Below are 27,312 nucleotides of genomic sequence, written 5' to 3'. Positions count from 1 at the left end.
TTGCCTCCAGAAAATCCTGCAAATCTCTTGGGAAAACAGGTGGATAAATGTCAGCGTGCTAGAAGAAGCAAAGACCACTAGCATTGAAGCAATGCTCCTGTGCCATCAACCTTGCTAGACTGTCCACATTGTTCGCATGCCTAATCACTGTCTCCTGAAGCAGTTACTATACTCCCAACTCAAGAACGGAAAAGGAATTTTTTTGGACAGGAAAAGAGATTTAGAAATTTATTTATATACCAACCTGAGTTGAGGGTTGAGAGGGACGATATATAAATATAGTAAATAAATAAATAATAAATAAAATGGGCTTGGAGCCCCCGTTGGCGCAGTGGGTTAAAGCACTGAGCTCACCGATTGAAAAATCGCAGATTCGAATCTGGGGAGCGGCGTGAGCTTCCGCTGTCAGCCCCAGCTTCTGCCAACCTAACATTTCAAAAACATGCAAATCTGAGTACATTAATAGGTACTGCTCCGTTGGGAAGGTAACGGCGCACTATGCAGTCATGCCGGCCACATGACCTTGGAGGTGTCTACGGACAATGCCAGCTCTTTGGCTTAGAAATGGAGATGAGCACCACACCCGAGTCGAACACGACTGGACTTAATGTCAAGGGAAAACTTTTACCTTTACCTAAAGTTGGGCTTAAAGCTAATCTTAAAAACTGTGGCATAGACATTGAGACCTGGGTAGCCCTAGCCCTTGAGAGCTCTAGCTGGAGGTCAGCTGTGATCAGCAGTGCTGTGGAATTTGAAAAGACTCGAATGGAGGGCGAAAAGGAGAAACCAATGCCCTGACATGTTCTTCCAAGACTCTGAGCAAGCTTGGGCCCTCCAGGTGTTTTGGACTTCAACTCCCACAATTCCTAACAGCCAATAGGCTGTTAGGAATTGTGGGAGTTGAAGTCCAAAACACCTGGAGGCCCCCAAGTTTGCCATATGTGGTGTAGATGCACTCTGGCCGCCTTCGCTCATGCTGCAAACGGGGACACCCATCCGCCCACGTGGCTGCAGTAAAGGTGCCCAAAGAACTACAAACCAGAGGACCCTGGGAAGCCCAGGCAGGAAGTGAGGTGTCCTTGCGGGGCACGCTGGTTTGCTAGTCGCGAGGCCAGTCAGGCGGAGAAAGGGACCGGGAAAAGGAAGAAGAGCAGTGGCAGCATGACAGCCGCGGCGCCGGAGTGAATGCAGCTGGCTGCTCCGGGGACGGGTGGGCTTGGCAGGTAAGCGCTTCCCACTCCCAGCCGCGACCAACTCAGTGGGGTTGCCTGGGCAACAACCCCCCCCCCCCGGTTCCACCCCGTGGGAATCTTAGGGGGAGATTTCTCAACCGTGAACTGCCCTAAAGAATGAATGAATGGAGGGAGAAGGGAGATTTCAATATCCAGGCTGATCCAGGCTTCAAGCATTCTTAGGGAAGCCCATTCATCCCCAAAGGACATCCAGAAGTTGCCTGTTTGCAAATATTGTTGTCTCTCTCCGAATTGTTAAGCAGTTCCCATTACCCTTTCTTCAGTGCCTAATTTATTATTCTGGAAAGACGGGTCGATTAGACTGGCTGTTTTCTATGTAGAGAGAGAAAGATAGCAAGTTAATTAACCTGCCATGAACTTGTCTTCTCAACTCGGGTCTGTGTGCGATTTGGGAGGCGATGACAGCAATATGGAAATGTTTTTGTAATAACTGTGCTGTCTAGGCTGTCAAGCAAGATGGGAGGCCTTTACGAATGTATGTCTTGCAGAGAAATACTCTTCCAGGGATATTTATTTTATTGTGATGTTATTTTGTTGTTTATATTTTATATTGCTGTAATGTATTGCTGGGCTTGGCCTCATGTAAGCTACTCCGAGTCCCCTTTGGGGAGATAGTGGCAGGGTATAAATAAAGTCATTTATTATTATTATTATTATTATTATTATTATTTGAAACACAACAAGATGAGTCCACAGCAGACACTCTGCTGGCTGTTGAATTGGATCACACGTCGGACACTTCCCAAGTGTCTAGGGCTGCGTTTATTATTATTATTATTATTATTATTATTATTATTATAAGATGAAGCTAAAAAACAGGTGCAATGTCAAATACAAATGAATATGATGATGGATGCTAAATAAAATGCAATGAAATAGGCAGGAGGTGAGGGTCACTTGGTGCTTTCTGCGCTTTATGGGTGAAGCCTATATCATGACTAGGTGTTTTGACTACAACTCCCACAATTTCTAACAATATCAGGCCTCTTCCTTCCCCCCCCCCCCTCAGCCACTTAAGAATGTTAGAATGTTGAGGCTGACCAATCAAAAACCATATGCAAATTAGTAGGTTGAGATTGCTCATGCATGGGACAATCTGGACCCTCCAGGTGTTTTGGACTTCAACTCCCACCATTCCTAACAGCCTCAGGCCCTTTCCTTTTCAACTCTTGCCATTCCTAACATCCTCAGGCTTAAGCGGCTGGGGGGGGGGGGGAAGGAAAGAGCCTGAGACTGTTAGGAATGGTGGGAGTTGAAGTCCAAAACACCTGGAGGGCCCATGTTTGCCCATACCTGATCTAGACTGTAGAATTGATGCAGTTTGACACCACTTTACCTGCCATTACTCCATGCTGTGGAATCCTGGGGGTTGCAGTTTGGTGAGAAAGCTAAAAACCCTGGAAACTACAACTTCGTGATTCCATAGCATTGAGCCATGGTGGTTAACACGTGGTCAAACCATTAATTCTACAGTGTGGATGCACCCGTAATGTGACGTTGCTCCTTAAGTAACTAACAAGTACCGTTCCTTTTGCTGAAATGGCTTTATGTAGGACTAATAACTGATTGATCACAGTGTGCCTTATAGTTGTGGGTCACTTAAGGTGAGCCCATGAATTTCATAGTTTTCATTTTTTAAATTTTTTTATTTACAACATTTATATCCTGTCCTTCTAACGCCGAAGGGGACTCAGAGCGGCTTACAAGTTCATAGGAAGGTGGTTTGCTGTTGTCCGAACAGCCAGTGTATCTTTCTTTATAACCTAATGCATGTTTTGCCAGAGAGCAGAGAGAGAGAGAGAAAAAAAACGTAAATAGAAAAACAGCTTTGTGTGTGTGTGTCTGGAGCGACTTGTGAAACTACAAGTCGCTTCTAGTGTGAGGAATTGGCTGGCTGCAAGGACGTTGCCCAGGGGACACCCAGATGTTTTGATGTTTTACCTTCCTTGTGGGAGGCTTCTCTCATGTCCCTGCATGGGGAGCTGGAGTTGACATAGGGAGCTCATCCGCACTCTCCCCGGATTCGAACCTCCGACCTGTCGGTCTTCAGTCTTGCTGGCACAAGGGTTTAACCCATTGCACCGTTGGGGGCTCTGTTTTGTAGTTAAAAGGTTGAGTATTTGTAGTGTGAATCTACAAGCCTGCTTCATTATACTCTGCCGAGGCAAACTATTCTCTTGCTGAATGATTGTCTGAGGTAGGAGCCCCCGGTGGTGCAATGGGTTATACCCTTGTTTTCAAATCCAGGGAGTGGGTTGAGCCCCATCTGTCAGCTCCAGCTTCTCATGCGCGCGCATGAGAGAAGTCTCTTACAGGATGGTAAAACATGCAGGTGTCCCTTGAGCAATGTCCTTGCAGATGGCTGATTTTCTCACACCAGAAGCGGCTTGCAGTTTCTCAAGACGCTCCTGACATGCAAAAAATTGTCTCTAGTAATGGTGCATTGTTATAGAACAAAAACTGTTTGAATTTGTTAACCTAAAACATGAGATTTGCTTTGGATCTTTGACAATGTAGATCAGAAAGAGACATATACTTTGATCCTATTCACATTTCCTTGACAAAACTACATCCCAGGATATTCAGAAGGGTTTAATCCGAGTCTGGTGGGTACTTGCAGTCTTTGATACTGTTTTATGCTTACAGAAGGTCTAAAATAAAATCAGCTGGACAAGATAGTCTATTCCTTTTAGCCTTGTATTGCGCATGAGCTTCCTAATTCCTACATGCCTATACAAGTATTGCCCCCTGCTGAAGAAGCTATGCCTCTTAGTGTCTTGACACATTAACTATTTATTTTCTGTTTCATGGGTCATTGGCAGCGGTCTCTGTGCATTGATTAGAACTTGTCCCTGCCACCAGGTTTCGACATTCAAGGTGAATGTAAAATATACAGCAGGGTTGCAGAAGCTCAGTTTAGTAAGAGAAAGACATGATGAATGAATAGGGATCCTTCTGAATATCCCAGAGCCCTCTGTGACCCATGCTAGCCTCAAGGCTGAGTGAGTCATTTCACTGTGCCACTTATGTGCCAGCTTTGGATAGGTTTACATACTGACTACCCTTCAAAAATAGAATGTCTCTATTTTTGAAATGTTTCAAAACATAAATTTTGAATAAGTAAAGGTGAAGGTTTCCCCTTGACATTGAGTCTAGTCGAGTCCAACTCTGGGGGATGGTACTTTTCTCCATTCCTAAGTCGAAGAACCGGCAGTGTCCGTAGAGGCCTCCAAGGTCATGTGGCCAGCATGACTGCATGGAGCGCCGTTACCTTCCCACAGAAGTGGTACCTATTGATCTACTCACATATGCATGTTTTCAATCTGCTAGGTTGGGAGAAATGGGGCTAACACCGGAAGCTCACTCCGCTCTCCAGATTCAAACTGTCGACCTTTCAGTCAGCAAATTCAGCAGTTTAACCCTATATGCCACAGCAGTTTAACCCTGTGTGTGTGTGTGTGTGTGTATGTATGTATGTATTTTTCTGTGGTGGCCCCCCGACTAGGGAATTCCCTCCCGAATGAAATTAGATCTGCCCCCTCCCTCCTGACCTTTAGGAAGCTAGTGAAAACCTGGTTGTGGAACGAGGCCTTTGCAGAATGATGAGTGAGACCAGGTAATTTGACCAAAGTTATTGACCACAATATATGGACTGAATATACGGACTGAGTTGGACATGTTTTTACCTTGGCGAACGGCTTTCATGTAATTTATCTTATATATATTTGTTAATTTATTGTTGATATATGATGTTTTTAGATTTTTACTGTTAGCATTGAATCATTGCTGTCAGCTGGTCTGAGTCCCTCTACGGAGGTAGAGAAGATTGGGATATAAAAGTTTTAAATATATATATATATGTATATGTATATGTATATATGTATATGTATTGCATTGATGGTTCATAAGTATGTTTCAGCAGTTTGAAGGAATTTTGGTTCTCTCCTTATCTTTGTATGCATGTGCTAGTGCATCCGCCATGTTATTAATATTATTATATATTTTTTCTCCTGAGCCTTAACCTTTGGAGTGGTGAGTGGGGAGAATTACTGCTCATATAAGATAGCTTGGTTGCATCCTACATGAGGCTGCCTGCTGAATTTTACAAAGAAGAAACAGAATCCATAAAGATTCCTGTAGTGCTTCAGTCTAGTTTGCAAATTACTTGAGATCAATTGATACAGGAATGAGCCTCAGTCTGTTCCAGTAAATAATCCCACCAACAGCTTTCCCAGGGTGAGAAACAGATTGTTCTTACAAAAGATGCTGCTGCTGCTGCTCTTGTAGCCGACATTAAATCTTGTTATATAGCTGAAATATCTTGATCTCTCTGTTGTATATGACTCTCCCCTCCTCCTCCAAAAAAACTCTTTGCCAAGGGACTTGTTTCTGTGTCTAGAGAGCGCACTGAAGATATGTGCCCCAAAGGGATCCCACAGAATTTATTCCTCCTCTGCTTTTCTTGTGTTCCCTGTACAACATGCATTGAAAACAAGACTCTAAAGATAAGGCCATTCTACGATGCTTTCTCAAATTCCTCATCACCTCCTTTCTGACAGGTTTATGTCCCCCTTTTGTGGTGCTTTCTGCTTCTTAATTGGTAAAAGTGGAATGTGCAGATAACACTTGCATGGAAGGGTTCCCTTTTTAGTACTCTAGAATAACATAAAGAAATTGGGATGTTTACCCTCTGAGCAACATGTTTAAGGGCTGTTCACATAAGCATTGCTTTTCTGGCACAGTCTTTAAAAGAGTTCTGTTGAATCCTTCAAATACATGAAATGCTTTGCAATTCCGATACTATTTTCACATTAATGGTTTGGGATAACCCACAGCATTTTAAAAAATTAATGACATATCAGAGGCATTTCAGAGGAAGTTTTGTTGCTCAGGTGCACATTTGAATTTTGCTCCAATCTCCCCATAGTTGTAAGGAATGGAATTTGGAAATTGGCACACATGGCAGTATTGGACATGTTGCAATATGGCCACATTAAGAGTGTTACTGGACAGCTCTCTGCAGTGTCTGGCATGTGGTTTAATATCTATCTGATTGTTCCATGCCTGACTCACAGTTCAACTCATATTTTCTGGCCCATTACAGCACCTCTGAAACTGAACTATATTGAGTTTCGTAGCAATAAGTTAATTCCTGGAGATTAGCTCCCCTGCTTTCCCCGTCATAGGTGGCTGGTGGATCAGAAAAGGGAGGCTGCTTCCCCCACATTTAGGGGTGAGGTGCCCCCCTCTTGCTCAGTCCACAAATCATCTCTGTTAGTCGCTGTGTGCACTGGCATGATCACGATTACTATCGGCAGCTAACAAGAATGTGCAGGCTGATGTGACAGAGATTTGTTTCACAGTAACTGCAGTGAAAATTGTGCTGGAATGAACCCTCAGCAGAACAAGATGGGATACAGTTCTGACTTCATATACTTGGAGTTATGCTGCAACATAAGTAAATTATTGTTTGCATCAGAAATCCCATAGGAAATTTGTATCTCACCTACCTTCAAGTTGCCTGTGGAGTTATGGTAACTCATGAATTTCACAAGGTCTTCTTAGGTAAGAGATACTGACATGTAGTTTGCCATTGTCTTCCAAACAAAGTAAATACTGTACACTCGTTATTTCTGGCATATTTGGCAGCAGAATGAATGCATATGTAGATCATGTTTAAGGTTTTTTGGGGTTTAAATGTAAACCAATTAAATATGTACCTCACCTTGCTCCCTCCAAATGAGACTTAAGGGGACTAATGTTTGTGTGTGTCAGGAGCAACTTGGGAAACTACAAGTCTCTCCAGGTGTGAGGGAATTGGCTGTCTTCAAGGACGTTGGCCGGGGACATCCGGATGTTTTGATATTTTACCATCTTTGTGGGAAGCTTCTCTCATGTCCCTGCATGGGGAGCTGGAGCTGACAGAGGGAGCTCATTTGCACTCTCCCCGGATTCAAACCTCCGACCTGTCGGTCTTTAGTGCTGCCAGCACAAGGGTTTAACCCATTGCACCATCGGGGACTAATAACAAAAAACAAAACAAGTATAGTAGGCTTGAGTACGTACGGTTCAAGGGATCTATTTTGGGGCCTTTTGTGTGAAATCTGAAAAGCTTTTTCTAGGGAAAGATTTTGTTGGCCTTTCTTTAGGCAGATATGCCTGTAAAAGCTGACAAGTATTTCATAATCAAAATATCCCCCTGACTCACATGTTGAGGTCAAGGTTACTACGCTGAGCTCCTAAAAGGAGTCCCTTCCTTGGATGCCAAATCTGAAGTCTCCTTGAATGGAGCCATACATTATTATTGTTATTATTATTAGATTTATTTATACCCTGCTTTATCTCTCCCGCAGGAGACTCAAAGTGGCTTAACATAAAAACATCAGTAACAATTTAAAATATACAAATATTAAAACAGCATTAAACATAATTAGTATTAAAAACAATTCAGATTAAATCCATAAAAAACATATAAAACCACAGCAGCCCCTGACATGATCTTATAAATCTTCCTTTCTAAAAACCTGCCTGAATCAGAAGGTTTTAGCCTGCCATCAGAAGGACAGCAGGGAGGGGGCCATTCTGGCTTCTCTGGGTAGGGAGTTCCAGAATTGAGGGCAGCTACTGAGAAGGAAGGCCTGCTCTCTCGTTCCCACCAACCAAGCTTGAGATGGAGGTGGGACCGAGAGAAGGGCCTCTCCTGAAGATCTCAGGTCCCGGGCAGGTTCATAAAAAGGAATGCTGTCAGCCAAATAGCCTGGACTTGAATTGTCTAGGGCAGGGGTCCTCAAACTTTTTAAATGGAGAGCCAGGTCACAGTCCCCCAAACTGTTGGAGGGCCGGATTGTAATTTGAAAAAAAAACCCCATGAATGAATTCCTATGCACACTGCACATATCTTATTTGTAGTTCAAAAACATTTAAAAACAATACACTAATTAAAATAAAGAACAATTTTAACAAATATAAACTTATTAGTATTTCAATGGGAAGTGTGGGCCTGCTTTTGGCTGATGAGATATGATTGTTGTTGTTGTTGTTGTGTGCTTTCAAGTCGTTTCAGACTTAGGTTGACCCTGAGCAAGGGCCGGGTAAATGACCTTGGAGGGCCATATCTGGCCCTTGGGCCTTAGTTTGAGGACCTTTGGTCTAGGGCAGCACCCCTTGGTGTAGTTAAACAGTATTTGTCAACAGCGGGCTACCTGATCCCGGATCCAAGACCTATTCACGACAGCCAACCCTGATTCTCTTCTGTAAGCAATAAATACGTTTATTGGGTTTGCTGGCAGGAGGCAGTAGTTGCACATGCCCATGCAAATCTCTCAAAAGAAAATGGGCAGTGGAAGTATACCTAACACTTGTTAGCACTGTGCAGAAAGCTGCATGGTTTGCCCCTTTTGGATATCTTATACTATGAAAGTGCTATGATGAGACACTCTAAAATGAAGCCAGTTGAGAATCTCAGGCCGAAAGACACTCAACCAGCTACTGGGTAAGACTGGAGAACAATGTTTCTAAACAACACAACTGGACTCAAACCAAAAGAATGTCCAGCCACTTATTTGCTCACATACAACAGAAAAAAGTATGAAACTGCTCAACTTACATAATAGGAAAAGGGAAGCATGAGAGGCATGAATTGTAGGAATCTAGACATTGAAGATAGATGCTTTTGAACTGTGGTGCTGGAGGAAAGTTCTGAGAGTGCCTTGGCCACTGAGAGTGCCTTGGCGAGAAGATCCAACCAGTCCATACTTCAGGAAATAAAGCCCAACTGCTCATTTGAGGGAAGAATAGTGGAGGCCAAGATGAACTACTTCGGCTACATCATGAGAAGAAAGGAAAGCTTAGAGAAGACAATGATGCTGGGGAAAATGGAAGGAAAAAGGAAGAGGGGCAAGGGCAAGATGGATGGATGGCTTTCTTGAAGTGACTGGCTTGACCTTGAAGGAGCTGGGGGTGGTGACGGCCGACAGGGAGCTCTGGCATGGGCTGGTTCATGAGGTCACAAAGAGTTGGAAACGACTGAACGAATGAAAACAAACAGACATTGTATACCAAGTAATGAAACGTATAAACATTGCTGCACTTGGGACAAACAAGCTAGAGTGGTCAGGATGGGACATTTTCAATCAGGTAATTACACAGTGTTTTACTCAGGAAGTAAAAATCGAAAAAGAAGCAGGTTGACAATAAAAGAGTAAAGAGGTGTAGCAAAAGCATTTAGGATTTACAGTGTAAAGACTGATGTAATAATATCAATACTACTTCAGGAAAAACCTGTCACTATAATCATATTGAAAGTTTATGTTCCAAGTACAGAGGCAGAAAAAGAAATTGAAAGAGTCTGGTGAAGTGCAGGTGGAAATTGATCGCATATCCGAAACAGGACACGTTGATAATCGGAGGTGATTGGAATGCAGAAGCAGGAAACAGAGCAGAACCAAACAGTGTTGGAAAATTTGGCCTAGCAAGAGAGCAATCGATTTAATTTTGTGAAGCCAACATCTTGTTAATTGCAAACTTTAGACAACCATAGAGGCAACTGTATACATGGATGCTACCCACCTGATTTTTGTGTGTGTCAGGAGTGACTTGAGAAATTTCAAGTTGCTTCTGGTGTGAGAGAATTGGCTGTCTGCAAGGACATTGCTGAGAGGGTGCCCAGATGTTTTGATGTTTTATCATCCTTGTGGGAGGCTTCTCTCATGTCCCCACGTGGGGAGCTGGAGCTCACAGGGAGCTCATCTGCATTCTCCCCAGATTCGAACCTTCGACCTGTCGGTCTTCATTCCAGTCGGCACAAGGGTTTAACCCATTGTGTCACTGGGGTCTCCCACCCACCTGATGACTGATATAGAAATCAAATAGACTACAAAATGAGAAAGAGAAGACGGAGAAGCTCCATTCAGAAGTTTCTGCTTGACTTTTGGGATTCCCCCACGTAGTACGGCCCCCCATGCCTCTGCGTGACATTTCAGAGGTTTGAAGGAAACCTCATGTTAGCTCTGTTCACAGTAGCAAGTACTTCCCTTGCATCAAAGATTGTTAAAGATTACCACTCTCCTTTGATGGCCATCAGGAGTGTCTTTAAAAAAATTACATTTGGGACTTCATCACACTAGAGAATGAATCCACTTTAAATCCGGTTTCTGCCTCCTGCAGAACTCTGGGGTTTGTAGTTTAGGGAGGTGCCTTTAACAACCTCACTAAACTACAAATTGCAAAATTCTACAGGAGGCAGAAACCAAATTTAAAGTGGATTCATTCTCTAGTGTTATGAAGTAATAGATTTTTTGCATATAATGTGCAGTGGGGGAGTAGTTGATGGCACCAGATTGAAACTGTTTTTCCTAAAACATTTGTTCATTCGTTCAGTCGTTTCCGACTCTTCGTGACCTCATGGACCAGCCCACGCCAGAGCTCCCTGTCGGCCGTCACCACCCCCAGCTCCTTCAAGGTCAGTCCAGTCACTTCAAGGATGCCATCCATCCATCTTGCCCTTGGTCGGCCCCTCTTCCTTTTGCCTTCCACTTTCCCCAGCATAATTGTCTTCTCTAGGCTTTGCTGTCTCCTCATGATGTGGCCAAAGTACTTCAACTTTGTCTCTAGTATCCTTCCTTCCAATGAGCAGCCGGGCTTTATTTCCTGGAGGATGGACTGGTTGGATCTCGCAGTCCAAGGCACTCTCAGAACTTTCCTCCAACACCACAGCTCAAAAGCATCGATCTTCCTTCGCTCAGCCTTCCCTAAGGTCCAGCTCTCACATCCGTAGGTTACTACAGGGAATACCATGGCTTTGACTAGGCGGATCTTTGTTGCTAGTCTGATGTCTCTTTGTTGTTGTTCATTCGTTCAGTCGTCTCCGACTCTTCGTGACCTCATGGACCAGCCCACGCCAGAGCTCCCTGTCGGCCGTCACCACCCCCAGCTCCCTCAAGGTCAGTCCAGTCACTTCAAGGATGCCATCCATCCATCTTGCCCTTGGTCGGCCCCTCTTCCTTTTGCCTTCCACTTTCCCCAGCATAATTGTCTTCTCCAGGCTTTGCTGTCTCCTCATGATGTGACCAAAGTACTTCAACTTTGTCTCTAGTATCTTTCCCTCCAGTGAGCAGTCGGGCTTTATTTCCTGGAGGATGGACTGGTTGGATCTTCTCGCAGTCCAAGGCACTCTCAGAACTTTCCTCCAACACCACAGTTCAAAAGCATCGATCTTCCTTCGCTCAGCCTTCCCTAAGGTCCAGCTCTCACATCCGTAGGTTACTACAGGGAATACCATGGCTTTGACTAGGTGGATCTTTGTTGCCAGTCTGATGTCTCTACTCTTTACTATTTTATCGAGACTGGACATTGCTCTCCTCCCAAGAAGTAAGCGTCTTTTGACTTCCTGGCCACAGTCTGCATCTGCAGTAATCTTTGCACCTAGAAATACAAAGTCTGTCACGGCCTCCACATTTTCTCCCTCTATTTTCCAGTTGTCAATCATTCTTGTTGCCATAATCTTGGTTTTTTTGATGTTTAGCTACAACCCAGCTTTTGCGCTTTCTTCTTTCACCTTTATTAGAAGGCTCCTCAGCTCCTCCTCGCTTTCGGCCATCAGAGTGGTGTCATCTGCATATCTGAGGTTGTTAATGTTTCTTCCAGCAATTTTCACCCCAGCTTTGCATTCATCAAGCCCCGCACATTGCATGATGTGTTCTGCATACAAGTTAAAAAGGTTGGGTGAGAGTATGCAGCCTTGCCGTACGCCTTTCCCAATTTTGAACCAGTCTGTTGTTCCATTTAGTTTTCTTGGCAAGGATACTGGAGTGGTTTGCCATTGCCTTCCCCAGGGATCACGCTTGGTCTGACCTCTCTGCCACAACCGTCCTGTCTTGGGTGGCCCTTCACGGTTTCGCTCATGACATCATTGAGGTGCTCAAGCTCCAGCGCCCCGACAAGGCGGTGATCCTTTGCTGGAGTCCTAAAACATAGTAACCAATAATTTTAGTTAAGAATAGTTTGCACATATTTTTCTTTGAGAATGTCTTGCATTCTAGTGAATGGTAAAGTATGTTATACTTACCTTGCACAAGTTGCCATTTAAATATAGATCTACATGCGTTTCATTATTTTTGAATGTGATTGTATATTAGATTGTTGTGTCAAATAATTAATAAAATAATTTCAAATACAAACAAATGGACAAATAAGCAACTAATGACCCCTGGAGGAAAAAAGATTACTACTTTCCTCAAACAACCTAATCCCTATAATTTAACAATCTGCATACTAAAAAATTCTGGGGCTTTTGCTTTATTAATGTAACTAGTTAAACCTGGCCATGCTTCGCTGTGGCTCAGTCTGATATGAAATGAATGACATAGTAGATAAAAGTATTGTTGCAAACATAGATTCACTGAGAAAACACATCAATCAATGAAATACCTTGCCTTGGTTGGTTTTTCTTATGCTGCTGAAGTAAAAGGAAAGCTGTGCTGTGATTGGTTGTTGTTTCTCCTGCTGATGTGGTAAAATGAAAGCTGCTCTGTGATAGGTTATTTCTTTTACTGCTGTGGTAAAAGGAAAGGTGTGCAGCGATTGTTTGCTAAAGCTCAGTTTTCATTTCTTATACTGCTGAGGTAAAATGAAAGCTAGGCTGTGAGTGTTTGCTTTGACCATCACAGATTCCACTTTGTCTATTCCCGGACTGGTTGTTTTACTCAAGTACATGCGTGTATTTGAATGCAACATTGTGTAAAAATTTCATTTTATTATAAAAACACACACGTATTGGAATGCAACGTTGTGTCAAAATGTCAAGTCAATCGATCAACTACTTTTTGAGTTTTGCAAGCACAAACATATGCAGGCTGATATTTTATATATAAAGATTGTTAAAGGACAGCATAACTTACCTGAATTTTACAGATTCTGTAAATGAGTATTTTCAGAAAAACAAAAGAGTTACTTTACTGGGTCAATCCAGAGTCCTTACACCTTCTGTTTTTCTTTACGAGAATCCTAGCAACTAAGAAGCACTGAATAGTCAATTGGAAATTGGCCAGTGGCCTACCAAGTAGTTAATAAGCCTACCTCAGTTTTCCCCGGACTGATGGTGTTTAACTATAAACCCATCATCACCACAGCCCCCCCCCCCCCCGGACTACTGACAGAAAGGTCGGTGGTTCGAATTCAGGGATTGGGGTGAGCTCTCGTCTGTCACCTCCAGCTTCTCATGCAGGGACATGAGAGAAGCCTCCCACATGATGGTAAAACATTTGAGCATCCCCTGGGCAATGTCCTTGCAGACGGCCAATTCTCTCACACCAGAAGCGACTTCCAGTTTCTCAAGTTGCTCCTGACATGAAAAAAATCATCCCCACAAACCCAGCATGGCTCTGCTGCCACGGGCAGATGATAGCTGATTCAACCACAACTGTCCCCGTTCCTAGTTACTCCTGGCCTAAACTGAATTAGACAAGAGTGTCTGAATAACATTGCATTCTTTCAGCAAACACAGCCTCTTTGAAATAGTGAAATAAAATAACAATGTACTATTTTGTGTAAGCTAATACAAGAGTTAAGCCTGTCCCACTGGATGATCCCCTCAAGCTTTATGCTGCCTGGCTTTCAGCTGTGTGAATGTAGTTTTCAGCCACTCCTCTTTGCTTTGTTTTTGCTCCCAGAATAGAAAGGCTTTCAAATGCCCATTATTTTCTCATTGTGAATGTTCTTTTATACACATCAATGTATTCAGTGCTTAACATTCACTTTGCAGTGTGGACTTGAAGATCCCAGTAGACCAAGTGATCTCTCGCTGGCCAGCTCCATCTGTTTCAGAATTTGTTTTTGGAGTCTCAGTAATAGACTCAATGTTCTCCTTCTTGAGAGCCAAAGCAATATGTTACAACTACAGTATAAATTTAAATTTATAAGATAATTATCTATAATAAAATTCAAATCCTTTGGCGACACCGTGATCCAGGCATTATAGGCTTAAGCTATTCATTGAATTGTGCAGCCAAACTTTACATTATTTATAACATATTTCGTAGGGATTTGATCAGGACTGGGCTTATGATGTTGGAATGGTGGGGGATTAAATCTTTCCTTAGTTGTTGTCCTTATAAATTCATACCCTCTTCTGGGCTGAAACAAGACCAAAATTCCCCTCCATTGACACCGATAGATTCTACAGACGTCACATGCAACTCTTAGAATGATTCCATCAGCATTGCATCTGAAAAACCTTGCAGATGTCTTGTGAAGACAGGCGGACAAATGTCAGCGTGCTGGTAGAAGCAAAGACCACCAGCATTGAAACGATGGTCCTCCACCATCAACTCCGCTGGACTGGCCACGTTGTCCAAATGCTCGACCACTGTCTCCCAAAGCAGTTGCTCTACTCTGAACTCAAGAACAGAAAATGTTGGAGGACAGGGAAAGAAATGTAAAGATGGGCTCAAAGCCAACCTTAAAAACTCTGGCTAGACACTGAGAACTAGGAAGCCCTGGCCCTTGAGCGCTCCAACTGGAGGTCAGCTGTGACCAGCAGTGCTGTAGAATTTGAAGAGACAGGAATGAAGGGCGAAAGAGAGATTGGAAGAGAATCCTACTCCGACAATGAGGGATCACCTAAACAAGCAATTATGGGCTCAAGTCCGATCGGGCCCTTGTGTGCTTATTCACAAAAGAAGAGAATCACCACTTTTTATTCACAAAAGAAGAGCATCGCCACTGCAAAATGTTACTTGCGATTTAATAAATCTGTGTGGCCTAAATATCCTAAAGGTCCTGTCTAATCTTGGAAACTAAGCTGTGCCACCAGTGTGTAATGTTTAGATGGGAGACTTACAGTGAATCTGCAGTGATGCTGCAGGCTATATATCAGAGGACTCAGAACATTTTTTCTTAAAATGTCCCTACTACAACAGGATCCGGTCTTACTACCTAGAGCCTCTGCTGGAGAACCATACTTATTCAGAGAATAAGGAGAAATTGCACATCCTTCTTCAGGGTTCAGATAAAAACTCTATTTTAAAATTGACCCTTTTTATCCAAAAAGCGCTGGCCATCCGTGAGAAGATGGAAGCAGAGAGAGGCGACCTTGCTGCCATCAGCAAAACTCAAACTTAAAAACTTAATATGGACACGCCACTAGTTTTACCTACCCATGCCCCCCACTCTAACCCTATTTTAAGGAATTAAACAATTTTAATCTTTTAACCTTTTTATCTCGTAGTTGCTTAATTATTTAGGAGTGGGTTGACAGGCCAGTAGGCCATGATGCCTCGTATTCATATATGGTTTTACTATATGTGTATGTTTTGTATGTTTTGATATGGTCAAAATTGACTAATCAATAAAGAATTGTATTGTATTGTATATATCAGAGGAAGGAACTGGCAAAATCACCTCTGAGTATTCTTTTCTAAGAAAACCTATGGAGTTATTGGCTCACATTTGGTCCTCCAGGTGTTATGGACTTCAGTTCCCACAGTTCCTAACATCTGGAAAAACAGTTTGGGATTTCTGGGAGTTGAAGTCCCAAACGCCTGAAGGACCAAAGGTTGGGAACCACTGCCTTAGGTGGACAAGAGAACTACTTCATCACATTAGAGAATAAATCCACTTAAAATTCAATTTCTGCCTCCTGCAGAATTCTGTGGTTTGTAGTTTAGATAGGCTGTTAAAGCCCCCCCCCCCCCGCCTAAACTACAAACCCCAGAATTCTGCAGGTTTAAAATGTATTCATTCTCTACTGTGGTGAGGACCTAAGTACACACACATGCACCACATCTTTGTTTCATATTGGGTTTTTTTTCCAAACTAAAAAACAAGCATGTAAACAAAGACCATAGTTTTTCCTTATAAGGTGAATTTTGCAGCCTTTTTTGTTTGCCTTTGCCCATTTTTCTAGTTTTATCTGTATTTTTTCAGGAAAACATTGGTCATAATTATAAATAGCTTTGTAAATGTGGCTGCAATACATCAGCCATGCCCATTGTCCTAAATTCAACTGATGTCACTAGAAGCTAGGGCAAAATTATTCAGTCCATGTGATTTATACAAATATTGTAAAGGTGAAGGTTTCCTCTTGACATTAAGTCTAGTTGTGTCCGACTCTGAGGGGTGGTGCTCATCTCCATTTCTAAGCTGAAGAGCTGGTGTTGTCAGTAGACACCTCCAAGGTCATGTGGCCAGCATGACTGCATGGAGCGCTGTTACCTTCTCACCAAAGTGGTACCTATTGAGCTACTCACATTTGCATGTTTTCGAACTGCTAGGTTGACAGAAGCTGAGGTTAATAATAGGAGCTCACCCTGTTCGTGGATTTGAACTGCTGACCTTCCGATCAACAAGTTCTGCAGCTTAGCAATTTAACATGGCCCTTCAATATTGCCTTACCATTCAACAATTAATTGAATTAGTGTACTGTGGGTGCAGTCAGTTGGGTTTAGTCTATTGTGATGCTAGCTATGTTGTGTTTCTTAATATTCGGCAGGACTGGATACCTGCTTTCTACCGCAACTGTGCACTGTAGGTGTTTCTAAATGAACACCTTTTATTGTAAACATAAATAAAGTTGTGGAACTTTTGTGCTTTTCCCTTTTTATTGGAATTGTTTGCAAAAAAAAAAGAAGAAAAGAACAAAAGCAGTAGTAGCCAAAAACACAGTTTGTGTACATGTTATATAAGGTGATGTCTGGACCCCCTAAAACTTCCAATTATCAGACAGGGCAATCACACAACAAAAAACAAAAACAAACAAAACTTTGGGAAACATTTTCCACTGGTGTCGTTGACATATAAATCAGGTGCCCCCTGTGGTGCAATGGATTAAATCCTTATGCCGGCAGGACCGAAGACTGACAGGTCAGAGGTCTGAATCCGGGGAGAGCATGGATGAGCTTCCTCTGTCAGCTCCAGCTCCCCATGCGGGGACATGAGAGAAGCCTCCCACAAGGATGGTAAAACATCAAAACATCCTAGAGTCCCCTGGGCAACGTCCTTGCAGACAACTAATTCTCTCACACCAGAAGCGACTTGCGGTTTCTCAAGTCACACCTGACACAAAAAAAAAAAAATGAGATATAACTGAGATCTCTTTTCTGATTTTCCAGTTGTATTCAGACACTGTCAGAGGACTGATAAAGCCAAGATTTCTTTTGCTACAACAGGCATGACTTGCTTAAATTTAACCTCCTGTGCCATCTTGTCCTTTGTCAATCCAGTTTGGAGAAATCCTTTTGATGATCTTTGCTGACTGTTTCATTTTTCATCACGCTCTATGAGTCATTTGAGAATTCCAGTGCTTATGTTTTTCACTGTGAGAGCCGTCCATTTACTTACACCTTGTCCTTCCTGTTCTTGAACTAGTTAAGGACTAGTAATGTCTCATGGCTATTAAGGATTCTATGATAGCGAACTTTGATTGCTGTGGTCATTGAAAAGCTTTTCAAAAGTGCAAATAAATACCATCTACCAATTCAGCCATGTCTGTAATGTTTATTGATTTTCTCATCCTTCAAAAGATAGTTGAGGCTAGACTCTATCAATGTAGATTTGTGGATTTTAGCAGCAGAAAGTCTTGTTTTGAAGATCCAGATTTTGGATGTAATAAGGTGGTTCCATGTTTTATTACTCAGTAATTGGAATGGTAAATATTTTATTTAGGAGCATCTATATGACATTATTCCTCAACTATTTTAATTTTTGTTACAGGATATACCACAACTCAACTGAGAACAAACTTGTAATGTTACTGAAGAGGACGCATAGAAGAAACTTCCTGATGATCATTGACTGACAGCTGTGCCTGATGTGGTTTAGTGGACATCTCATTAGTCGGAACAACTTGTTCAATATTTCTTTATTTGATTTACCAGGTAGATGTCTTTATTTTCTTTTTAAAATAAAATTATCATCTAATATGTAGATGATAGGGACCGCGGTGGCGCATTTCCACTCCAGCAAAACATACCCACTTCCCTGAACTGCTCTTTATGGGTTTTGCTTCTAGACCTTTCACCATTTTATCTGCCCTCCTCTGGATGCATTCCAGATTGTCAGCATCCTTCATAAATTGTGGTGCTCAGGACTAGACACAGTATTCCAGACATATATAATGAACGAATTAGCATTCTTTGATTATTGCAGCTATCTGTAATTTCATATTCTTGGCATATTTAATTCAAAGTGCGTACATTGACTAATTAGCATTTTGAATGTTTACAGCTGTCTGCAATTTCCTGCTTTCTAGTGCAAAAAGTACATATTTTCTGGATTGGTCACATTCTTTCTGTGTAATTTGAAATCTTTCCTGCTGCCAAAGCAACACAGAGGTACTCTCTTGTGGTCTTTCTCATAAACTATGTACCATACAGAAAGTTTCTTTTACTTTTATGTTCTTGGGCAAGAAACACGGATTCTTAAGCCAGGAAGGGTATGGACCCAATACTTCAGCTTCTGCGTTCAGCAGCTCAGGGTCTGATTAATGACCATGCCCTGGAAGGACAGACAATCCTAGATATCCTGGATTCATGGGGCCACTCTCTTTTGGGAATTTGGGGAGAATGGAGAAGAAGACAGTCAAGACAGAGGGTTATTGTAGGTTTTTCGGGCTGTATGGACATGTTCTAGAAGCATTCTCTCCTGACGTTTCGCCTGCATCTATGGCAGGCATCCTCAGAGGTAACCTCACAACCTCTGAGGATGCCTGCAATAGATGTAGGCGAAACGTCAGGAGAGAATGCTTCTAGAACATGGCCATACAGCCCGAAAAACCTACAACAATACAGTGATTCCGATTTCAACAATACAGTCAAGACAGAGTCACTAGGTGAAGATGATGCAAAGTTGTGCTGGGTTTCCTTGTCTCAGCTCTGTAATATTCAGGGTGCAAAAGAGCCATTCTGTTACAAGATTATATATGTTTTTAGAAGAGAAAGAAAATAACTATGCATGTGCTGTTAATGATCTTTCAGCAATTCATCCTTTTTTGAGAGGCTTGTGATGGCGCAGCAGGTTAAACCTCTGAGCTGCTGAACTTGCTGACCGAGAGATCAGCGGTTCCACTCAGGGGAACGGGGTGAGCTCCCTTTGTTATCCCCAGCTTCTGCAAACCTAGCAATTCAAAAACCTGCCAATGTGAGTCAATCAATAGGTACCGCTTTGGCAGGAAAGTAACGGCGCTCCATGCAGTCATGTCGGCCACATGACCTTGAAGGCATCTATGGACAATGCTGGCTCTTTGGCTTAGAAATGGAGATGAGCCCCACCCCCCTGAGTCGGATACAACTAGACTTGATGTCAAGGGGAAACCTTTACCTTTTAGTCATGTATTATTTACAGTATAGAAAAATATTAACAAGAACAGCAATGGAATTTCTGCCTTGTACCTTCTGGGATAAACAGTGAAACAATTTTCTGCATTAATCATTACAAAAGCAGGTTCCACTGGTGGGAATGACCTGGATTTTAGCCAGAATGGGGCCACTAGGAAGCAAGAAGTTAGTAATACTGACAAGCTTGGGGGAATCTCAACATTTGGAGAAGTATTTGAAAATTAATACAATAATTCCTCTATGAGTACAACAAACCCCTCAAATAGTTCAGTGAAGATGGAACATATTCAAGAGTCACAGCATGTTTTGAAGATTCATACTTTCCATAATTTTCATTGATGTACTTTACCAATGCAAGTCAAAATGATTCCATACCATTATGTTCCTATCTTCTGTGGCCAGTTTGTTATCTGATGGCCTCAGTTCTCGTGATAAGCCTGCCTATACTGAGCTAGGTTGGTTCTTAGATGACAAACATATAGTCTGCCATGGTTTTTGGACCATGGTTCATGCCTTGCCAGCTTTCTAGAATCTGTGCTCCAGTGGCATATTTTTGAGAGCTCTGTGTCACCTCATCATGATGAAGCAGCAGATTAGGAATTTGTGAAGAGTTATGTGAAATAAAGGTAAAGGTTTCCCCTTGACATTAAGTCTAGTTGCGTCCGACTCTGGGGGGTGGTCCTCATCTCTATTTTTAAGCCGAAGAGCTAGTGTTGTCCATAGCCACCTTCTAGGTCATGTGACTGGCATGACCGAATGGAGCACCATTACCTTCCCACTAAAGTGGTACATTTTGATCTACTCACATTTGCATGTTTTCAAACTGCTAGGTTGGCAGGAGCTGGGCCTAACAGTGGGAGCTCACCCTGTCAGATTCGAACTGCTGACCTTGTGATCAGCAAGTTCTGCAGATTAGCTGTTTAACCTGCTGCGCCACCATAACCCTTTATATAAAATAGCTTTTGGAAAATAAAAATGGGGAGGGAAGAGAAGTGCTTTGCTTATAGGTTACCCGAGACTTCAATTTTTGCAGGTTTCGTTCATTTGTCTCATAATGTGGAATATTTCTTCCCTGCTTGTTTGCATCTCCATCCTGCTTTGAAGTGACATTCATATGAAGCCAGCATTCACAATGATTGGCACACGTCATTTTTATCAGGAAATCATGTCTATTCTGAAGCTAAACTCAGCCCCCCATGGAAATCTTATTCATTCCATCATTCTTTCATCAAAGGCTCTGCTGTCTCCTTGCAGTGTCAATTGTCTTGACTGTTCCAAGAGCCTTTTAGAAAAGAGAGGAGACAGCTGGGATTCTCAAAGTGCTGAACCCGTGCTCAATACCAAAATTTGTGTTTAGACAGATGCTATGATTGGCAGTAGATGACAGTCAAAGAGTTGACAAAGACTACTTGAGTAAAGTTTAATAATTCAAAGATAAGCCACAAGAGCTCCACCTATGGGTTCCTTTGCCCAGCTGTCTTCCCATATTAGTGCAGGTTTGCAAATAGCAATTCACAATCTTCATTCTATACAGACACCTTTGCCTGACTGGTGCCTTCTTCCATTACCACAATTAATAACTAACCCAATAAGTAATCAATTTGAAGTAGTTTAATCTAATTTAGTTTTCCACCTATATGAATTTGGCTAATTAATCTAATGTATACATATTACCTCTTGTCTGCTTGAGGCAAGTGTGAATGTTGCAATTAGCCATCCTGATTAGCGTTGATGAACCAACCTGGACACAGCATATTATCTGAGAACACAGAAATGCTGGATCACTCTCACAAACACCATGTCAGGCTTACACAGAGAAGCCATTGAAATCCACAAGCATGTGGACAATTTCAACAGAAAGGGGGAAACCATGAAAATGAACAATATCTGGCCATGAGTATTTAAAGTTAGGCCATGAGTATCTAAAGCTGGACAGTAAATAAAGAGCAACACTAAAAAAACAGTGGAATTCCAGACAGGAAAAAATCAGGGCCAGTGAACACCTCCCAACAAAGGATTGCCCCAGACAGGAAGCAGCCAGGCTTTGAAACTGTAAGGCCATTAAATGCTAATCAAGGTTGCCAATTGCGACATTCACACTTGCCTTAAGCATACAAGAGGTTTTCCTCCCACCCTGGACATCATTCCACAGATATATAAAACCTACTTGCCTAGTTTCCAACAGACCTCACAACCTCTGAAGATGCCTGCCATAAATGTGGGTGAAATGTCAGGAGAGAATGCTTCTGGAACATGGCCATACAGCCCGGAAAACTCACAGCAATCCAGTGATTCCAGCCATTAACAACACATTTTGGAACTGCTGTTACTGGCATGACTATGCAATAAGTCAATATCCTCCTTTCCATCTTACTGAGGAAGCGACATTGCATATTAAAATATGTGATGGTACTAAAAGTACTGAAACCTTTTGGCAGAAATATTTGAAGCAAAGATCCTTCTTCTAGAGAAAGATAAAGTATGTCATGTTTGCAGTTGTTAACATTTCTGAAAATCTGAGACCGAAGGAAGTTGGTGGAGGCAGCCTAGGAGCAAAGTGGGTGTGTTTTGGTGCCAAAGTGGTGAAGAGAGTAATGGGCTGTGGCTGCTGGCAGTAGGCAGAGAAAAAGAGAAGCACAAGGAGAATGAACCTCACAATGGCCTGTTCCTGTGAGGTCTCCCAGATATAGGAGCTTTTTAAGGGCCAAATCAGCCTCCAATTACGGTGTTCTCATTTTCTTTGATCTGTCGACAGGATGGACCTGGGCCACCCAACTGTTTCCTTCACTCACTGCTTGCAAAAGCATGGAGGAGTTTGCAAGAGAGAGTTCTGTGAAGTGAGTGGGGAAACAGGAGGAGGATAAGGGGAAAGGAGGAAAGCAGAGCCAGCATCCTGTTGGAGCAGCACCCATTGCTACTCACTGACATTACAATACAGTGAGAACCACCACTACTACCAGTACCAACTAACTAAGCAGTAGCTCGTTACATTGCTAGTTAAGCAGTACTGACAAACTTACAGATAATAAAATCTGGAAACTATTTATTTATTTATTCATTTACAGCTTTTATATTCCACCCTTCTCACCCCGCAGGGTGAGAAGGGCGGATTACAGTGTACACATATATGGCAAACATTCAATGCCAATTTTTGACTTACAAACATATACAGACATACACAGAGGCTATTTTTAACTTTTTCTGGCCGCCAGGGGAGCTATCGCTTTCATCGTCCATCTGCGACGCTGATGAAGCACTTCCGCATTCCCCGCATGCTTCCCTGCTGGAATGCTTTGCTGGAGTCTTCTTTATGGCCTCATAAATCAGTTAATTTAGCCTCCCCACACTTTAAGGTGGTACCTAATTTTCCTACTTGACAGATGCAATTGTCTTTCGGGTTGCAAACGTCGACAACAGGCTACACACAATTGGTTGGAAACCCACTCCAACCCGGGCTGGCTTTGAACTCATGACCTTTTGGTCAGAGTGATCTTAATGCAGCTGACACTCAGCCAGCTGCGCCACAATCCCGGTGCTACTAAACCATTAAAAGTTGAACACCATTTGCATTCAGATATCTAATTTCCATAAAGTAGGTAGATTGGAGGCTAAAGCAAAAGTTGTGGGAAGATCCCTTCATGAAACAGACCTGTGTACCAGTGGAATTATTTGCAGTTATGAAATATGTGGGATGCTTTCTGTATTTTAATCTGCAATCATTACTATCCCTTTCCTACCTTTTTCCCACAATCTAGGATCTCAAAGATGGATTATTTTCGGGCCTGCACGTTGCTTTTTACACTGATATTATCAAGAGGTGTCACGTCTGACATGGAGAAGATGAATCCAGATTCGGGGTTTGAAATCTGTATCCTTCTCATGGCCTAGATTTTGATGTTGAAAGTTGAGTGAGTGGGAGAGGGAGCAAAATTTGTGGTGGGGTAGAGCAAGGAAGAATCGGCTTTGTAAAGATGTGGGAAAATATACTTGTATACTGCTTTTTGTTATATGGTAACAGACAAATTTATGCAATGTACTAAAAAGTCCTGATATAATGAAGGCAACAATGTTAGCTATATCAGTAAAAAGTCAGGAACATATAAAATAGCCAGCTCACACCAACTCACTGAAAATGAAATAATAGAAAATCTCTGAACAACAAAATATTTTCCTCAAAGAAATACTTTGGCAGTTGTAATATCTCTAGGCAAGTTCAGTTAGACGATTGGGGGGACAATACCTGTGACCTATAATGATATCCTAAATTATTTTCTTTCCTTTTTCCACTTTGTATCATTCTTTGTAATGATGTTGATGCTGTACTTCCACACTGGTATATTCATAACTTTTTTGCATTGCTGTATGAAAGGGGATCATGTGCCTGATGTGATGGGCATACCTGAGGTTAGGGTTGGGCTACTTTAAATGATCCCAAAGTCTTCTAGATCATGAGTCCCCTTGGGGAGATAGGGCGGGATATAAATAAAGTATTATTATTATCTACTACAGAACAGACAAAGCTCAGAAATGCCCCCTAAAGGCTAGGAGTCCCCTTCTGGGTGGTTTCTTAAAGTTTTTGTTTGGTGTGGAAAGGAGGTCCTGACTCCTGTAGTAATTTACTTTTGGAGTCAGGACCTGTTACACCCCAGGTCTGGAGCCACCTATGACCACAGCACTACACAAGAATCCAGAGTATAAGCAAAAAGTTTATTGTAAAAACACATAAAATATATGCAAAAAAAGCATGAATAAAGAAAGAAGGGGAATAATCCAAAAAGATTTAGCAATAGGTGGTAATCACACAGGAATCCAAATGTCACATAAAAATCCAAAGGTAATACAGTCCAGGAATAGCCAAAAATCACAAGTACAGCATAAATCCATAAGCAAAAGCAATACGTAGAAAAACTTGAGCAAGAGTCATAAAACAAGAATATAGATAACTTCCAAGATCCTTGAATCCAAAAGCAAGACATGACTTGACCAGAGCCTCAAGTCTTGCTCCTAATTTGAAAGCCAACCTTTCCTGAACTGACTTTAAGGTAAACACTGGCTGTTAATAAGCAGTCATGAAATCATGTCTTTTCCCACACATTTCCTCAGACCTACAGATTCTCTGCTCTAATCTGTAAATGAAGATTTTTGCTTATCTTCATTACACCAAATGCTTTCCTGTGAGAATTTTCCATTTTACTTAATTCTTCTTCACTCAACACCTTATCTAATGATGTTGTTTCTGGCTCCTGTGACTGACCTTGGAGCTCAGCATTGTCTTGAGTCAATTTCATTTCCCTGGCTTGAATTTTCAACACTTTGAACCTGGCCTGAATCGGCATCAGTTTGAATCCCAGGAAATCTCACAATCCCTTCCGAAACATCAGTGAACCCATCAGCCCCTGACTGCTGAGCTACATCAGGTCTTCCCTTCTACACTAAACAAAAACATCGCTTTGTCTTCCATCAGGCTTCAAGAGTAGGAAAATAACACTTTTTTAAAGCACAGAAGGTATTGAGGAGAGCTCTGAAGGACCCATGAACAAAAAAAGCAACTTTGGGTTCATTTATAGCGTTAGATTGAACTTTGCTCACTCCTGTCCTAGTTAATGTCTATGACATCAGCCACGGACCCTACCCAAGTGTGGCTGCTATACAACTTGTTTTATGTATTTCTGTCTAATGCTCTTAATAGCTGCAACTTGTGTCTCTGCAGCAGAAAAATGCTCATCCAGCACTGCTTATTTTTAGAAGCAGGAAAGTCTAAAACATTTCCCCATATATTAAAAAAATACACATCCTCGCTGGCTATGTGCTTTCATCTTTGCAGAGCTATTGTTTAAGTATGCAGGCTGCTTTAATTTACCTCCTTTCCTCCACTGGTTCCCCCTTTCATTATGATCTGTAATATTGCTTTTATTTGGGAAAACTATAGAAGCTGATAGAATAATCAAGATTGTAATGACATACACTTTCACAATGGATCCCACTTCATCAGATACACAGATTCACCTACACATGTACACAAATGATTACAGGGGAAGGGAAGGGCTTGGAAACAGATGCAAAAAGTATAAACAGTGACAAGTACATTATTAACAGCAACCATTCACAGAACATGTGATTGTTTAGACTGCCTAGTATTAGTAACCTAATTATCACAGGCAGTTGCTGATAACAACTTTATATTGATTCAAGCTACAGGTGGAAGATTTTTGAAACTTATTACAGATTGGAGGCACCTCTGGGGAACACCCTTTCAGATTATTTTCTTTCAGAATTGCTGCTTTAAATGAGAAATGTCTGTCTGTCATTTCTAATCGAACTAATTGCCATTTATTCCTTTGTACAGATATTGTTTTTTTCCACTATTTAGAATACACAAGCAAGTGAATGGGCTGTAGAATATGTTGATGACATCATTCGGTTTTCTGGAGAGATATGGCCGAATATAAATAACATTCTCTTATTTATTATTACACCATCTAACATCACACAGAGAGGCGACATCATATTTATTATTTATTTATTTACTATGCTTCTATACCGCCATTCTCATCCTGAGGACGACTCACGGCGGTTTACAAAACGGCACAATTCGATGCCCACAACAGTACAAAAATAATTTAAACGTTAAAAACATTTAATACAGGTAAAACATTCATTACATTAACACAATAAAAACCATGTAGTGGTTTGAGTGTTGGACTGTGATTCTAGAGGCCTACTCAGCTGTGGAAACCCACTGGATGACCTTAGGCAAGTCACATTCTCTCAGCTTTAGAGGAAGGTAAAAGCAAACCCTTTCTGAATAAAGGTTGCCCAGAAAACCCCATGATTCAATAACCATAAATCAGAAATAACTTGAAGGCACTCAGTAACATCATGCATTGATGAAGTAGACTTTTTAGGCTGGGAATCCTGTTGTATGTGTATGTGTAATATTTTATGTGTAATATTTCATTTTCTCAGTTATGCTGAGAGAGTTTGGATATGTTACTACTACTATTACTACTAAAATGATGATGTATCTTTAACAATATGGTTAAAACAGAGAGATAAAACACAACACTATTAAAACACACATAGTATACACAGGTAAAAATGCAGGTTGAAATTCACTGATAAAAGTGCAGGTTGAAATTCACAAGACTGGGTAAGCCTGCCAGAATCATAGAGTTCCAAGACATCTTAAGCTTCCTGATTGTTTGGCTTTTGAGTGGGGTGGGGTGGGGTGTCAATCCTCAGCGACAGACAGTCTGGGCGGGATGGTTTGTGTCACGAAACAGGCAATATTCCAAGTCATCCTTCCATGAGTGCCATGGCTCTGACACCCCTCCCTTTGGAAGCCAGCCATTTCAGAAACATGTGGCAGAGAACCAGCAGCCTTTTTCTAGCCCCACTCCCTGCTTACGTTCCTCCTTTGCTCCCTAATAGTGAGCCCTTAGCATTTATATTCCACCCCTTTCACTCCAAAGGAGACTCAGGACAGATCACAGAACACATATAGGGCAAACATTCAATGCTGTTAAACAGAGAAAATAGATAGAGGCATTATGTCTGCATTTTCCCCAACTTCGGTGTCCTAGAAGTTATGCACGATTCTGACCACAGGGGGTGGTGTTGCTCTGACATCTAGGATAAAGAGCCTTGACCACAGATGTCCACCTTCTTTTGATGGCTGGCATTTTTCTGGGATTTCATTTCTGGTGCCGTAAAATACCTCCTAGCTTAAG

General features: G+C 41.9%; 1 protein-coding gene across 1 annotated transcript in view; it reads left to right on the top strand.

Annotated features, from left to right (window-relative positions):
• Positions 1-1,069: 1,069 nt before the first annotated feature.
• The window catches only part of CCDC134 (coiled-coil domain containing 134), a 40,783-nt gene continuing 14,540 nt past the window's right edge, over positions 1,070-27,312 (top strand). The window contains exons 1-3 of the mRNA XM_067469169.1: positions 1,070-1,223; positions 17,961-18,124; positions 23,338-23,450. Coding sequence (XP_067325270.1) covers positions 23,348-23,450 — 103 coding nt within the window. The 5' untranslated portion in view covers positions 1,070-1,223; positions 17,961-18,124; positions 23,338-23,347. The remainder of the gene's footprint in view (positions 1,224-17,960; positions 18,125-23,337; positions 23,451-27,312) is intronic.

The sequence above is a fragment of the Anolis sagrei genome, chromosome 5, assembly GCF_037176765.1.
Source record: "Anolis sagrei isolate rAnoSag1 chromosome 5, rAnoSag1.mat, whole genome shotgun sequence".
Taxonomy (NCBI): Eukaryota; Metazoa; Chordata; class Lepidosauria; order Squamata; family Dactyloidae; genus Anolis; species Anolis sagrei.
This window is presented reverse-complemented; position numbering and strand designations above follow the sequence as displayed.